This window comes from Giraffa tippelskirchi, chromosome 5 (assembly GCF_054371585.1).
Source record: "Giraffa tippelskirchi isolate mGirTip1 chromosome 5, T2T-mGirTip1v1.2.pri, whole genome shotgun sequence".
Classification (NCBI taxonomy): Eukaryota; Metazoa; Chordata; class Mammalia; order Artiodactyla; family Giraffidae; genus Giraffa; species Giraffa tippelskirchi.
In genome coordinates, this window is record NC_137279.1 from 75,100,570 (window position 1) to 75,116,194 (window position 15,625).

At 57.4% G+C, this 15,625-nt stretch overlaps 1 protein-coding gene and 1 long non-coding RNA gene across 2 annotated transcripts; one reads left to right on the forward strand and one right to left on the reverse strand.

Moving 5' to 3' along the window:
* Nucleotides 1–238: 238 nt before the first annotated feature.
* On the reverse strand, nt 239–15,448 carry LOC145504967 (uncharacterized). The gene is made up of 5 exons (XR_014052662.1): nt 14,667–15,448; nt 7,219–7,536; nt 6,419–6,503; nt 5,310–5,414; nt 239–576 (listed from the first exon to the last, which is right to left on the reverse strand). It is a non-coding gene; the product is annotated as an uncharacterized LOC145504967 (long non-coding RNA).
* On the forward strand, nt 10,300–10,401 carry BLACAT1 (BLACAT1 overlapping LEMD1 locus). Its single transcript, XM_081486513.1, has one exon. The coding sequence runs from the start codon at nt 10,300–10,302 to the stop codon at nt 10,399–10,401; it is 102 nt and encodes a 33-aa protein (XP_081342639.1).
* Nucleotides 15,449–15,625: the final 177 nt, after the last annotated feature.

The window sequence follows — 15,625 nt, forward strand, 5'->3', positions numbered from 1 at the left end:
TCAGGTCTGCTCCCACGAGCCAGCAGCCAGCTCCCCCATCCCTCTCTGCTTCCTCCTGTTCTGCCTGTTTTCCACTGCAGCCCTCCACTTTCCTCATGGTCAACATTCTTCCTTTGCCTGCCTGCTCCTTTTTTCTCTTTCAGCCTTCTCCTGCTCTCTTCTCTAAGAGCAGAATGCCCACCCAGCTTCTGCAAGCCTCAGTTTCCTTATCTACCAAATAGGAAGAAGAATGATAGCATTTGCAATAACCAAATGATTATAATTAACAGGGGCCTAGCACTTGCATGACACGTAGTTTTCACTCAATAAAATGAGTTCCTTTTCTTTTTTCTCCTATGTCGGTCCTTTTTTTCCACAGTTTCTCTCAGTATCTCTGTTCTGTCTCCTCCCCTCCTCTGTTCTGTCTCCGACCTCCATTCACTCCCTCTTATTTCCGCCCCCTGCCCTCCTGCAGGTCTACAGGCTGGCAGTCGGGCCCAGGCAGTGCTGACAACAGGAGCAGGGCTGGGCAGGCGGCAGTCTTGGCTTCTCACTGGAGGCCCAAGAATGTGTGGAGTCATGAGGGATGATGGGAGCCTGCAGCAGGAAGGATGGAGCCTCTGTCAGGGCAGGAGGAGCTTCCCAAATCCTCAGCTCATCTGAATGGGAATACTGGGGGCCAGGTGGGGGGGAAGCCCCCAGGGTGTGGACATGGGGGACCCACAGGGCCCACGTTGCTAGCATCTGTTGGCGTTTCTGGGGAGAGCTCAGACCTCAAAGGTCACTGTCTCTTTCCCTGGAGTGGCCTGTCCTGGGGAACAGGACCAAGGAGGCCAGTGGCCGTGGGGTGGCTTCTATGTATTTCTCCTTGGGTTGCCTGGGCCCTACCCAGTCCTCACACCCCCACACAGAGCTTCAGACGGTTCAGAGGCAGCCACAAAGGAGACAGGAATGGAGGGGGTGTGGCCCTAGCTTGAGAGGGTGAATCCCTGGGGTTCTCAGTAAGTGGTGGTCTTTCAGTGAAAAGCAGATTCTCAAGCCTGGAGGAAGCAGAAAAGCAGGCTGAGGCCTGGTGACCTCTTTCCCTTCCTGCACATTCCAAGGAGGTCTGGACAGGCCAGTACCTGAGACTTGATACCTGTTCTTTCCCCTCCCCCTCCCTCCAATCCTTCTGGCCCCAGAAACACCAGTGGAGAGGGGCTGCCCGCTTCCAGAGCTTACCAGGGGCTTGCCAGGTGGTCTGGGGCTGGCAGGCCCGGGGCTGAGCCTATCCCGTGCCCAGAGTGGGCAAACTAGCCCTGGGTCCCAGCTGTGGCCCGGGAACCAGAGGACAGGACCAGCCCTGAGCAGGTCTGAGGATCTCTGAGATAGAAGGCCGGGGTGGAGGGGATCTCTGAGATAGAAGGGGGAGCAGTGCCGAGGTGGAGGATGTGGAGGGACCCGGGGCAGAGGGGTGAGCATGGAGAGGAGCCCGGGCTGCAGAGATGGGGAGGGGCAGGCAGGCGGGAGAGGGGGCCCCCAGGGAGCTGCCTCAGGTCTCCTGCCAAAAATTAAACCATAAAAAAGCTGGAGGGAAAAAAAAAAAAAAAAAAAAAAAAAAAAAAGCTGGAGGGGAGCAGCAGGGAGAGGAAGGAGAGAAAAGAGGTGGGGAGGGAGGGAGGAGACCAAACAGCCCCTCCACACCAAGGGCCCGGTGGGGGACGTGAGTAATACATGGCTGGTTCAGAGGCAGTGAGATCAAAAGCGAGCAGACACAAGGGGTTTGTGCTTCACCAACCACACAGCCAGAGGCTCAATGAGACCTTTGTTACCCAGGCCCTGAGTCAGGGTTGAAGGAATACCTGACCTCCCGGTCCTGCCCCCATCCCAGCCCCCAGCTGGGGGCGAGCCGGCCAGGTCCTCACTCTTGAGTCAAGTTTAGCTGGGCACAGCTCCACGGGCTGCGGTGGGCGGGCAGAGGAGCAGGCCTGCCCCCGGGGGCTGGGCCTGGATCCTCTGGGGGCAAGTGGAGAGTGAGTGGCTGCCTGGAAGGCAGGAAGTGGCTCTGCAGGGATGTGAGGGAGACCGGGAGGGACATGGCCCCGCTGGGCCCACCAGGTGAGCAGCCCCTTAGGCCCCAGCCCAGGGCCCAGAGTCCCTTGGGAGGGGACTGCACGCATGCCACCTGGTGCCCACAGGTGATTACAGGTCCCGAGTCTGGGGTTTGGGGACCCGTGGGAGAGGAAGGGCAGGGAAACCAAAGGCTTCTGGGGTTGGGGCCGATGCCCAAGTTCAGGTGAGAGGTTGGCCCCAAGTTTGGGCAAGGCTGGGGTGCACTCTGTGGGGTTCCTGGGGCGTGTGGGTGGCCCAGCTGGAGGAGGCCACCCTGGCCAGGGTCCTGCAGAGAGAACCAGTGAGCTGGCCCCTAGGCTGGGTGGAGGGCTGCCGTGGGGGTGCAGCTGCTCCCGGGCAGACACTGGGCCGGATCCAGTCCTGAGGCCTCTTCCTATCCTGTTGGGGGTCCCTGAGCGAGGTCAAGACCAGCTCAGGGATCTGAATCCCTTGGGGCTTCCCTGCAGTTGTGCCCTCCAAGGCTGATGCATGCCCACAACTGGCCCATCACGGGAAAGGGAGTGAAGGCACAGTTCTTGGGCTTTGAAAGGATCTTTTCTGGGGTCCTGAGACCTTGGTTCATCTCAGCTGAGCTCTTCACCTGGCCAACCACACATCCTTCCACTGAGAGAGGCAGAGCACTGGGAGCCGCCTCCCCCAGCACCGCCCGGGGATGGCCCCAAAGCTAGCTGCCCTCGGCTGCTGGGTGATTTCGAGGTCAGGCCTTTTCCTGCCTCCACTGAGCTCAGAAGACAGATCCCTTTCCCCAAATCTGGGGCCACCCAAGAATGGATGTAGTTGCTAGCTACCCACACTAGTCTAGGAAGTGTGGGCTGGACCCCAGCCTTGGGGTTGCTCGAGAAACTTGCTCACCTCTGTAAACCCAGGTCCTCCTCTGCCCTCTCTGCTTCCCATGGCTGGACTAGAAAGGGTTAAGCTTTGTAAGGAGAGAGCCCAGTATGGGACTGGTCCTGGACGAGGGCAGCAGTGGCGATGAAAGATCCGGCCTTATTCTCTAGAGGAGGAGGTAGTTAAGGACCCTGGGCAGGGGGCTGGAGGCTCATTAAGGACATTTGAGGAGGTCCTTTATGGCCAGGAAGCCACCCCTCCTCATACCCCAGAGTGAGACCCATTGTGTGGGGCCTTTGTAGGGCAAGAACTGGAAACTCATTACTGGCATGGCTTTAAAGCTGCTGAGGGCCCGGCAGGTGGTGGGGGATGGTGAGAGAATGTAATTTGGGGGGCCCTTGTATGTCTGGGAGGCAGTGTGTGTGGGTTGGTGGGAAGGTGAGTGAGCGCTCCCCAGAAACCCCCAGCTCCCTTCTGAGATTCCTGCCGCTGGACCGCCCCCTCCCCCCAGCTCTGCTGTGGCCTATGGCTTTTCATTCCTATGTGATTACTGTTCCAAACTCATGTAGGGCTAAAAGCCATGGGCTACAGTGAGGGGTGCACACCTACTCTCGCACCACCCGCGTCTCCCCCCAGGACCAGGCTAGGGGGCAGCCACAAAGCAGATACCGAAGGGGGCTCCACAAGGGGGCTGTGCATGCGGGGTTGGGGGGGTAGGCCAACAGATCTGGTAACCTGGGATCGGGAGGCTGTGTGACCTTGGCCAAGTCACTTCCGCTCTCTGGACTTGGTCTCACTCTGATAAGAAGAGGCTAGATGAGTGAGTCCCCAGGGAGGCTCCCTCAGCACAGAGGGAAACGTTCAGGGGTGCTGGGATCTTGGGCCAGTTCCTCTCCCTTTGCCAAGTTCCTGAGGCCTGTCTTGTTCTCAGAGATTGGGTGGCTAGAGTCAGGGCGCTGGGCCACGTAGCACTCTGGCCTCTGCTTCTTGGCTTTGCTGACGTCTCCTGTCAGCTCAGAATCCTCAGCCTTTTTCTGTGTGAGAGAGACCTCAGGGCTTCTCAGGGGCTGAACTGAGAGAGCTTAGGCAACAGAATGAAGCTGGGAAGGCTGCGAGTTGGTGCCCAGCCCTGGTCTCTTGCGCGGTCTCCTGCGCATTCTCCTGCGTGGGCTGGGCGCTCCCTGCCCTCCTCTGGGTCTCTGGATGGCACCTGCTCTCCCTCCGCCCTCCTGCCTGTCACCCCTCTTGCTGGGCTCCCCAGGGCTCTTTCTGCTCTTGTGTTTAATCTGCCTGACTCCATCCTGGGAGACACCAGCAGATGGAAATCCTGCAGCCTGGCTAGAGCAGCAGAGGAGCCACCTTTGCCCCTCTCCCCCTTCCAGCCCCCGGTCTGTCTAAGACCACTGAAGGATCAGAGGGTACTCTGGTATTGAGAATCAGAAGGCAAGCTACTTATAATGTCTCAGAGCCCTTAATTTCCCCGGCCAGCATTTACCTGCCATGTACTATGCATGATTCTAACTTACCTAGACTAACTCGTTTAATCCTGAAAACAACCCCATGAAAAGGATACTGTTATTATCCCATTTTTCTTACGGGAAATCCAAGGCACACGGGTGCTAAGAAACTGGCCCAAGTTTGTGTGGTTAGAAAGGGTCAGGGCTGGGATTCAAATGATGCTCTTGCCACGTCATGCTGGGTGCTGGGAGAGCCCACGGGCGAGTGCATGGGAAAGCGCTGCCTCACACCAGGGCCTCCTCACCAGGCCTCTGTAGGAGGTACTTCAAAAGTGGCCTGAGGTGCATCTCTATTCACCTATTGTCTATCCCGGGTTTTCCTTTTCCATCAGAAGTGAGGGGGGAAATGAAAACAATGGGAGAAGTGAAGAGAAAGCCCGAGGCAGCTGGGTTTTTGCTGGGGCTCATCCAAGCCACTTCCCCTCTTGCCCTGGCTTAGATGGTGCAAGAACAGGGATGAGAGTTTGCCAGGGTTTCCCACTTTCCCTCTGAGTTCCCTTAGCCAGAGATCAGAGGGGGTTGGCATCTCCTTCCCCCGCCTCCCTCCCCTGAGCCTGTGCTGTTCCTCTAGGACATCCAGGCATCTGATTTGCTCCCTGTAGCTCCCTGTCTCCTAAATTAACAGGGGTTGGAGCAGTGTCCCCTTCCTGCCTACGGCTGAGTCTCTCCCAGGAATCCTGTTGTACAATTTGCCAGGAAGGCCCCAGACGCTGGGCTGGGTCTGGGAAGAAGAGAACAGATGACCCCTTCAAGGATTATTACCCCTCTGTGATGCTCCAGCAAGGCAAGACTCTCAGCAGGGGAGAGCAGGAGGGAGGGGTCAAAGCCATCAGCTGCCACTAGCAGGGGCATAAGAGAAAGCCCACCACTCACCTGAGTGAGTCCCCCTTTGCAGAGCTGGGCCTGGGTGCTTCTGGGGTTACAAAACTGCAGCTCCTTTCTCTTCTTTTTCTCTTGGCCCCTGCCAGTGGGGCAGGCCTGGAAGAGATAGGCAGTTATGTATTTCACATAATTGTTGAACTGAACTGAACAGGCAAGCTGGCCTCCTGCCCTCTCCTGGATGACCTGCAGATTGGAAGGCTGCATCTGTCTCGTCCTCTGCCTGCAGATTGCTGAAACCCAAAATATTCTGAGCAATCTAAGTCTTTTTCACAGTCTTCAGAGCTACTCAGCATAAGGCCTCCGTTGGGAGAGTGGGCCCCTGCTTAACGCCACTGAGATTCAAGTGAATCTCTCTGGCCATATTCATCCCATTTTTAGTGGAAATGGAGTTGGACTTCTAAAACTGCTTTCTGAATACAAAGACTACCGAAAAAAAAATCTCTGTCCCATCTTTAGAAGGGGGTGGCGTTAAAGTTTGACATTTGGGGGCTAATGTCACCATGTTGAGCTGATGGTCTCACTCTTGTGATGACCCTGGGGGTGGGCCAGCCTCAGACAAGCAGACCTGGAAGACCCTGGAAGCCAGGGCATAAAGACACTTCAAGACTGTTAGTGTTTTGACCACTTGAGCTCCTAAGGCCCCCAAGTTCCCCAGAGCTACTGGTAAATGAGGGGCTGCCCTTGTAGTTTTGAAAGCTGAGGGAGTTCCCCTCTTTCTCCGTAAGCGGGCAAACAAGATACAAGGGGTAGGGGCTGGCCTGGGCAAGCCATCAAAGAGTCTAGGCGCTCAGTAAGCCAGAGGCTGGAACGTGGTCTCAAGCAGGCCAAGAAGGGGTTAATCTCCAAGGAGACCTGGACTTCTCAGAGACCGGAGGCCGGTGCCCAGCTTTGCTGCTGCCAACTCTGGGAAGAAGGCCTGGGATCTGTAGTTTGTGCCACCACCCACCCCTGGCCTGCCTTGTTTATCAACACAGGCTGGAGACTACAGTTCCCAGAAACCTACAGAGGCCAGACTCTGGGGGGAAGGGGTGGGGTGTGAGGCTCTGGGGTGGCAGGAGGGAGAGGCAGAGGGGAGGAGGTGGAGAGAAATCCCAGTTCACTCCCCTTTAATTCTCTCTCCTGATGTGTCTGCTCCACGCCCGATTTAATCCCCCAAATCCGGTCTGCTAAGCTGCAGCTGCTTCCCTGTGATGAATGGCGCAGGGAGGGCAGGTGAATCCATATTTTAATTACAAAGGCGCGGTGCTGAGGGGAGCTAGGGAGGGGCGGGGGGGCTCCGCAGTGCTCTGGAGGCTGAGGGCACCCCTCCTCTCAGGGTCATTCCCCTTCTGCCCTTTACCTGGGGTGGGGCTGGGGCACAGTGCAGACCGGAGTGCCTTGCTGGAAGCTACCCTGCTTCAGGAGGTGGGGGGCGGGAGGGGGTGGGGAGTTGGGGGGAGGGATATATCCCTTTTTAGTCTGTCACAGAATTCTAGGCTTGTCTCAACTCATGTAAATATGTTCCTGTCCTTCCCACCCCCACTGTAAAGGACATTACCAAAATTTGAGACACCTAAGAATTTGTGGTCTGCAAGCTGGAACCCTGGCTTTCTCCTTTTCTTAGCCTCTGGCCAGCTCTGACTCCCATCTACCTCTTGGTTCTTCCCCCATTCAAGCCGTCTCTGACCCACTGCCCCGTTTCTGCTGAAGGTGCTAGAACTGGAAGACCCTGTAGGGTGTCTGCAGGGTCCTCTTGGAGTGAAGGGGGGGTGAGGGGCTTGGGAAGGGGTTGGCAGGGAGGCAGGGACACTCCTGGTGGCTGGAGATGATGCTCTGGGGGTGGGCAGCGCTTCTGCTTAGCCCCCAGAAAGCTGACTGGCAGAGAATCTTCTAGGGCCCCATACCCCAGACCATCCTGGACCTGAGCTGGGGTCCGGCCAGAGAAGAGGATGGGAAAGAAACCAAGGCCAACAGCTTGCAGTCAGATGCAGCCTAGCATGGAAGAGCAGGCGTTTGTCCAGTGTTCACGTCCCTTTCCTTCCTATTCTGGGTTTTGGGAGCTGTTTTTCAACTCCTTGTCCCCCTCTTGGCAGGGGAGTTGAGGCTGGAGGGGAAAGCTGCAGAGTGGGAAGGGAAGTTTCCGCCGCGCATGTGAGCAGGGGGTGCCCCCTGTGTCAGTCCGCTGGCTTCATTGAGACTCTCAGACTCCATTCATTTCAAACATTCAGACGCTTTTCCCCTAGAAACAGTAAGAGGAGGTTCTTCAAGGTCTGGCTTCTCCAGGGAGCCCTCCACCTACTGTGAAGAGAAGAAGGAAGGGGCACAGAGCAGAGACCACAGACTGGGCACAGAGGGCGCCCAGGTTCCTGCCGGTGGGGCAGAGGGGCTGGGGGGCTCTAAGCAGGCCAGACACCCCAGAGAGTGGGCACCGGGGCTGCCCAGGGACTTGCTGCCAAAAGGGTCTGGAGTGAAGACCCCGCATGCCCTGGGAGAGAATGGGAGGCCAGCCAGGCACTTCCAGTGAAAGCCCTGAGCAGAATAACCAGGCTCCCCTGATACACTTTCCACTCTTAGAAACAAGCACCCGGCTCTCCCAGGCAGGCGGTCCCCAGATCCACACCGGGGGAGCCAGGTTGCAGCCCCTCGCCCAGCTCTGAGTGGCTTTTTCAACCGTCCTTTCCTCTAACGTGTAGGTCCTGGTTCCTTCCCCCATCCCCCACCTTGCTTACAGTGAGCCGAAAATCCAGGTTGTTCTCATCTTCCCCAAAGGACCCCTGGGAGGCGCAGTCACTGGCCTAGCTAAGAGGGCGAGTGGGGGCTGGGGTGGCTGTGTGCATTTTGCTGTTTTTAAGAAAGCAGGCACTGGAAGGTAAGTAGGGTGGGGATGGAAGAGGATCTCTGAACCCTGGGACCAGAGACTGTGAGGGTGGAGGTGAGGGAGACATGGTCAAAGCTACTTCCCGGACTTGTTGTGAAATCCTTCCCCATATCAAGTTTGTTGCGCCTGCTGATTCCTCCCCAGATACTTTATCCTGAACTTGTGGGAATGCTTTGTCCATAGTACCCCTGATACTCCACGTCCTGCAGCAAAGAAAGTGTGTGCATTAACAATTACTGGTTACAAGGAACGCCTGACTCTCGCCCTCTTCCTAATCAGGCTAGGATTTCAGCCCCTTAGCTTTGGGGTCTAATTTGTTAAACCTTGATTAATCTCCTGGAACACTGAAATGAGGAAATGAAGGCCCAGAGAGGTACACTCACTTGCTTAGGGTGATACGCATGCCAGCGTCATAGCCAAGGATAGAACCCAGGCCACCTAAGCTTCCATTAAGATCCCTGTCTCTCTCTAGGTTTGTCACGGGAGGAATCCGGAGATAGATATAGTAGTTGTGTCTCGGCTCTGTCTATATATATCCTGGAGATTGTGCTCTGCTCTCTATATATACACCAGAAGAGTGGGTGTGTGGCTGGTGCTGGAAAGCGGGTGATTAAATAACCAGTCTACCTACCCATGCTGACTCAAGCTGGGCTTCCTGCCCACCCAGCTGACCACTGGAAATTCGCTGCACCTATTAATTACAGTCATTATCCGTATTACCAGGATGCTGAGAGCGGGAGGGAGGAGAGAATCCTGACAGGACCCAGTGCATTGTGGGGGCTGCACCTAGTGAGGACCTGGCAGCCAGCTGGGCACTCTGCTCTGCCTGGAGAAGCTTGAAGGAAGTTTGTTCAGAGGAGCAAGGTCGGTAGGACCCGTGGAACTATCCGGAGGGCCACCACCTGGGCCCTGCCACGTTCCTCAAAGACAGTGGAGACCTGCCCGCGTGCCCAGCACTCAGGGCTGGGGCTGGAGGGGCCGGGCAGGGACATGAGCACGCTTCCCTGTTCTCAGCCGCTTCCTCGCAGTATCTGGGCTGTCCTCGGTGTTCCTCCCAGAAAGAGAAGTAATCACAGCAGGCCTGGGGTGTGGGCCTGACCCCCAGACAGGGGGCTTTCCTTTGTCCCTTCTGCTCCTTCCAGGGGCAGAAGAAGGGCAGAGAAGTGAGCCGCAGGCGTCTGCGGGTGGCTGCGGCCAGGGAGGCCTCGGTGTTTGGAGAAGGGGTACTTTCACAGACTGCGAGCTGGCCTTCGGGACCCACGACCCCTCCCATGGCCCAGCCCGAGTTCCACAGACCCCAGAGGGGCCCCTGCCTCCTGTGACGGGGGTCGTGTCAGCCGGAATAGGGGTACAGCGTGCCCAGCTGGGGTAGATCCAGCCTTAGCCTCTACCTCAGGCTGACTTTTGCGCCAGGAAAGCAGCCCCGTCCTTACCCATGTTCTTGCCCCCCACCCCTCTGCCCTGCCGAGTGCTCAATAAAATAGCCCGGGGGCAGAAATAACTGTCTGCTCTCTGCTGAGCAGGGTGTGGACTCGGGCTGATCTGGGGAAGTGCCTCTGTGCCCCATACATTTCCCAAAGGGTCTCAGACAAATCAGGGCCGTGAGGGGCGCGAGGAATCCGAGGCTCAGTGCTAGGTGTCGGGGTCGAGGCGGTGCTGGCTGAGGGGCTGCCCTCAAGGCCCCCGAAGTCCGCCCTTGGATCACCGGGCTGTGTGGTCTGGAGGACCCAGTGGACGCCCTACACCCGCGGTGGCCCAGTCCAGAGCTCACTCTGAGCTGGCTTGTGCCTGCCCCCAGCCGCAGGTGCGATGACGGGGAGGCCAAGGCCAGGGCGGGGACGAGGCAGCCCTAGCCAGGGCCCCCTCTCCCGTGGGCTCGCCCGGCTCCAATCCGAGGCGGGACATCCGTCCACAGAGACCAGGAGGCACAGAGCTGTCAGAGACCGCCCTTTGGTGACTCGGCCCCTCCCTCAGCACTGGAGAGGCCTTGCGGGGCCTCTGTAGCCTCGGGGGTCCCCGGTGTGAACCCCAGCTTGCTTCTCTCTCCTGCCTTTCTGCCAGCCCCTTCCTCCTCTGCCTTTCCCTGCAGATCTCTGGTGAGCAGCCCCCGTCCTGGCCCAGGGCATGCCCCAGTTCACTTTCGCTTGCTTCTGTGGCCTCCACGGTTTCTGCAAGATGAAGAGGAAGAAGGAGGAAGCTCACAGGCAGCGGGAAACAGCGGTGTGAGCGGAACCGGGGGCCCTTCTTCCGCCCCCACCCCTGGCTGAGGCTTGGAGCAGGAAGCCTCCCTCTGACCAGGGTTCTTCTCTGGTGACCTGACCCCCTGACCCCTTCCTACCTGTAGACAGCAGCCTCCTCCATGTGGCCTGGCCTCCTACCCCTGAGTTTCCAGTCCCAAAACCTCCCTGAAGAGAGACCCTGGTCACACCAGGGGAAGCCCAGGACCTGCTGTGGGCCTTCCAGAGTCAGAGAAGCCCCAGGGAGGCCCAAGGCATCTTCCTGCCCTGGGGGCTCTGGGCTTCTGCCCAGGGCAGCCACTCCCATGAGGGACATGCTGCCTGGGGCCAGGAGCTGCTGCTGCTGCTAAGTCGCATCAGTCGTGTCTGACTCTGTGCGACCCCATAGACAGCAGCCCACCAGGCTCCCCTGTCCCTGGGATTCTCCAGGCAAGAACATGGAGTGGGTTGCCATTTCCTTCTCCAATGCATGAAAGTGAAAAGTGAAAGTGAAGTCTCTCAGTCGTGTCCGACTCTTAGCGACCCCATGGACTGCAGCCTACCAGGCTCCTCCGTCCATGGGATTTTTCCAGGCGAGAGTACTGGAGTGGGTCGCCAGTGCCTTCTGCGCTGGGGCCAGGAGAGCTGCTGCAAAATAGGAAACTGGCCGCTTTGCCAGAGAAGCTCCGAGCAGCCTTGACCCCAGGGGAAGCCTCAAGCAGGTGGAAGCGCAAGGCGGACCCTTCCAAGCCCAGGATGGAGTCAGTCCTGGGATCCCAGGACCTGAGGCTAGAGCCATGTCTGTGGGAGTGCGGCCAGGAGCTGAGTCCTCTGCTCTCCACCCCCTCCCAGCATCCCTCTGGGCCCTTCCGCTGGGAGGCCCCCTGCCGTTGAGGAGCTTGGTGGAGAGACAGGGACGCAGAGCAGATGTCTGTCCTCACCTCAGTGGGCTGCGGGCGTGTGTGCCCTGCCCCACTCTCCTCCACAATGGAGAGCAGCTTTCCTTCCAGCCCGGCTCAGCTCCGCTCAGCCTGCCTCACTCGCCTCCACTGTGCCTCCTCAATAGCAGCTCAGATATGGTGGGTCCTCCTCAGGGACTGCCCTCCAGGCCCAGACCAAGGGACCCCTTTCCTGCACTAAACCGAGCCCCTCCTTTGTTCTCCCGTCTTCTCACCTCACTCACCTGCCCCTTCCTTCTCTTCTCAGAAGCCACAGAGGGGGGATGCTTGCATGTGGTGCCTTTAGGGGACACTCTGATACTCTCCTGGACGTGTCCCCTAATCCTATCTTCAGGGTCAGAATCTATCCCCATTCCCACCTGTTTCCAGGAGGTAGGAAGCAAACAAAAAACCGTTTCCTTCCTTCTCTGCCTCCCTTCCTCTGTCCTCTCATTTTGATGAAACCTGGGCTTCTGTCACTGTGCCTGGACCTCTCAGGTGCTAGAGGGTCACACACAGTGAAGCCAGCAGCTGAGGCACATTAAGCAGATTTTGTGTCTTGAGCAAGTCTGCCATCTACTTCGTCACTGGAACAACTCAGCCCAGGAACACAGTCTGCATCCAGGGACAAAATAACCTTGCTGACACATAACAAGTGACGTGGGTAGAGGAGGTCAGGGTCAGCACAGAAGGGGCTGTGCACCCTCTACTTGGAATGTGGCCATCACTGGGTAGTGGGGGAGGGCAGGAGACCTCTGCTGTCTCTTCTGGAAGCAAGGGCACGTGCCATCCTGGCAGCCTTTGTCCCGCCCACTCCCACGCTCAGGGGCATTTCCTGGGCTTTGAGCAGGTTTGGTGGCATCCAGGTCCTCTTTGCAAGGCTAGAGCACAGCTTAAGATCTCTTTCCTCCCAGCCTCCAGCCCCCTCCTTTGCCCTCACCACTGAGCTCCAGCCCTCTACAATCTGTTATTTCCTTTTATATCCAAAGAATTATAAACAGAAGTCCTTCCCTTGAGGAAGGAGCAATAGTGGCCACTGGGGTCACGAGGGACAGAAGAAAACCTTCCCGGTTCTTCGGCCTCTTGAACAGTAGAGGCCTCAGATGAGGCAAAGAGATGGTCAGGAAAGCTTCCCAGGGTTCCTGGGTGTGAGGCCACAGAGCGCTCCTGGTGGCCAGGGACAACTCTAGCAGTTGCCTGCGAGGCTGCAGCCCCAGCAAAGTCACTTCTGTGGTGGAGGATGAAATTGTATCCCTAAAGACTGAGGCGTTGGGTGTCCTGTCTTGACCACATGGGTTGACCTGGAGGAAAAGTCAGGAGAGTGGGGAACACGTGGAAGGGGTGGTGAACGAGAGCTTCTCTGCTCTCAGGCCCGGCAGGGATTTCAGCTGCAGGGGTTTGGCCCTGAGCCGGTTTGGGGAGAGCTGCTTCCCCTAGGGGATCTCTGTTGGCTCTGGAGGGATACTGGATACCTTGAGCCCCTGCTCTGGAAACATGGAGAGGTCCCAAGGTCACGGCCCAGCTGTGCCTGCAGACAGCTGCCCTTGGCCTCGCCTCCAAGCCGTGGCCCCTTTTTCATCCCGGGCTGAGGTTGAGGTCAACATGGCAGCTGAGCAGGAGGCAGTGGCAGCTTCCCGGCAGCTCAACCCACAGTCCCTTAGTTTCCATCTCAGGGAAACGGGGACTTCGCTCCTCTCAGAGCCTCAAAGGTGAGCCCATGGCACAGCTTTCACCCCAAAAGGCAGAAGCAGCCCCGGCATCCACAGACCATGCTCCCCAGGCAGCAGACTTGGAGTCCAGACTCTTCTTCCTCCTGTTCCTTTCGCGGGGGTCTGGCCTCCTTGCGTCCGTCCCTAAGTCTCACTCCTTCCCAGAGATCGGGTTTTACCGTTGTGTCCTCCCTGTTTCTAATTCCCTCCAGTCCAGCGTCCTCTCCCAGACCCCACCTTGAGGAGAGGCCAGGAGTGATGGTTCTGAGAGGGGTCGGGCCTCCTGGTCTTGCCGTGTGGCATGAGTCCTTGTAGAAACATGGGAGACCTTAGTGTCCCGTCTGTAAAAGGGAGACCTCCCCAGGCGCACTTCCCCTCCATGTGGGCTATTGAGTGGCAGGGTAAAGAGATGTGAAGGGTGCTCGAGGCTCCCATGACTTGAATGTTGTCTGGGACCCTGGCCGGAGGACCCCGAGGGGTCTTTTTTCTTGTCTCAGGTCTTTTTTTTTTTTAGAATGTCATTTCCTTCTCTGGAGCATATGAGTCAATGGGACAATACAGAGAGATTATTATTTTTTGAGGGAAAAAGCAGTAATTTAACTAAGTGCGGTATGCATGAGGTAGCAGTGTGGGGTGCAAAGAGCATTGAGCTGGGAACCAGGGCTCCTGGGTTCTAGCCCTGCTTGGTCACAGACAATGGTGTGGCCTTAGGCTAATTATGTTCTATTTCTGGGATTCCATTTCCTCAACTGTCAAGAGAGAACTGCACTAATGTCCTCTGAGTCCCCTCCAGAGTCCAAGGTTCTGTGGGTCTGAGAGGTTGAAGGTCAGTGGGGATCAGGGCTGTGGAACCAGAGCCCTTGCAGATTTCCTGTGCCCCCGCTGGTGTGCTATGTCCATGTAGCAAATATGGGGAGGGTGGATGGGAGTGATAAGGTGGACCTAAGAAAAGGTGGGGGATGGAGGAAAAGCCAAGGCAGCCAGAGCTTCTGCTAGAATCCTGCCCACCACGCCCCCTGCACCCTCCTGCTCAGAGCCAGGGCACCCCGCAGTTCTGTCTCCTTCCTGTAGCCAGGACTCCAATTCCAGGCCTTGTCGGGGCCATCCCAAGTGCCACTTTTGTGCACGCTCTCTCTCATACATACACACACCTTGCAGATGGGTCTCAAGGGTCTGCTCCCTGCCGCAGTTTATGTAACCCTTTGCACAGCTGCTGGTGAGCCCGTCTCCAAGCTGACTGACCTGCCCCACGTTATTACCTTGCCTTCTGCATTGGAGAAGGAAATGGCAACCCACTCCAGTGTTCTTGCCTGGAAAATCCCAGGGACGGCGGAGCCTGGTGGGCTGCCATCTATGGGGTCACACAGAGTCGGACACGACTGAAGCGATGCAGCAGCAGCAGCAGCTGCAAGGGGAAGTGCCTCAGGCTGCAATCTGCTGTCTACAGACTTGAACGTGCATTTCACCCAGCGCTCTGGGATGTGGGATGGGCTATTGACTGACCTTCGATGGAGAGCTGTGGCCCACATCTCCCACCACTCCACCGTGGCTGACTCCTGACCTCGGCAGCCTGCTTCCTCTCTCCTGGCTTCCAAGAAAGGTGGTGACAAGACCCATTTCCTCCCTACCTCATAGGAGGCGTACATTGTATCAGATGTGCCCAGGTGTGGCTTGAACTTTTGCAGACAGACACTTGGTTCACAGCCATGAAGATGGGTTTTCACCAGAGAAGGAAATCTCAGGCTGCTGGATTTGGTGGACTCCTTGGCATGCTGGTCTAGAAAGCGTGGTGTTCACTATGAAGATGGCTGCTGTATCCAGCAGGTGATGAAGCTGACACCACCACCAGAACCAAGAACCAGGATCTGTTCCCAAAGAGCGAACACTCCACTGCTCAGACACAGAAGCAAGAGTAAGAGATAGCGGTCCTGCCCTCACCCTGCTCCCGACACACAGCTCCCTAAGGCCAAGACACTGAACAACAAAGGGACAGGGGAGTTAACCATCTACCCCCAGGTCAGTGCGCACTGCACTGGCTGTTGTGGCCAGTCCTGCCTGGGATCAGAACCACAGACCGTGAAGACTAAACAGTAACCTTGGCAGTTCACAGGGGAGCCCAGAAGGTCAGGACCGTCCACCAGGAGGGTGGAGTGTGGGGGCTACCCTGGACTTGTTATACTGAGGAAGAAATTAAAAAATCCAAGCGCCCCCAAACTGGGCAGTCCAGGCTCTGGCGGAAACCTCAGGCTCTGGAGTTCAGGGGTTTCCTAGCGTGTGACTCCTGTCTCCCTCCCCTTGGGCAGCCTCCCCTTCTCCCTCTGCCCATCCCTGAGTTCCATGAGAGAGGTGGGAGGCAGGCTGGAGGGGGAGATGGCAGGACCCAGAGATCCTCAGGACTCGCCCAGCCTCTGTTGCCATGGCAACGCTGCTATTTTTATCCCATTGTTCATGCTGCTCAAAGCTCTGACTTTCTCTGTTCCAGAGAGAGGCCAGGCTGTCTTCTGCCCTCACCCTTCACTGCAGCACTTTCTCCCAGAGGCCTGGCAGGGGAAAGCAGAATGGAGGAAACAAAATCCCGCTGGGTCAC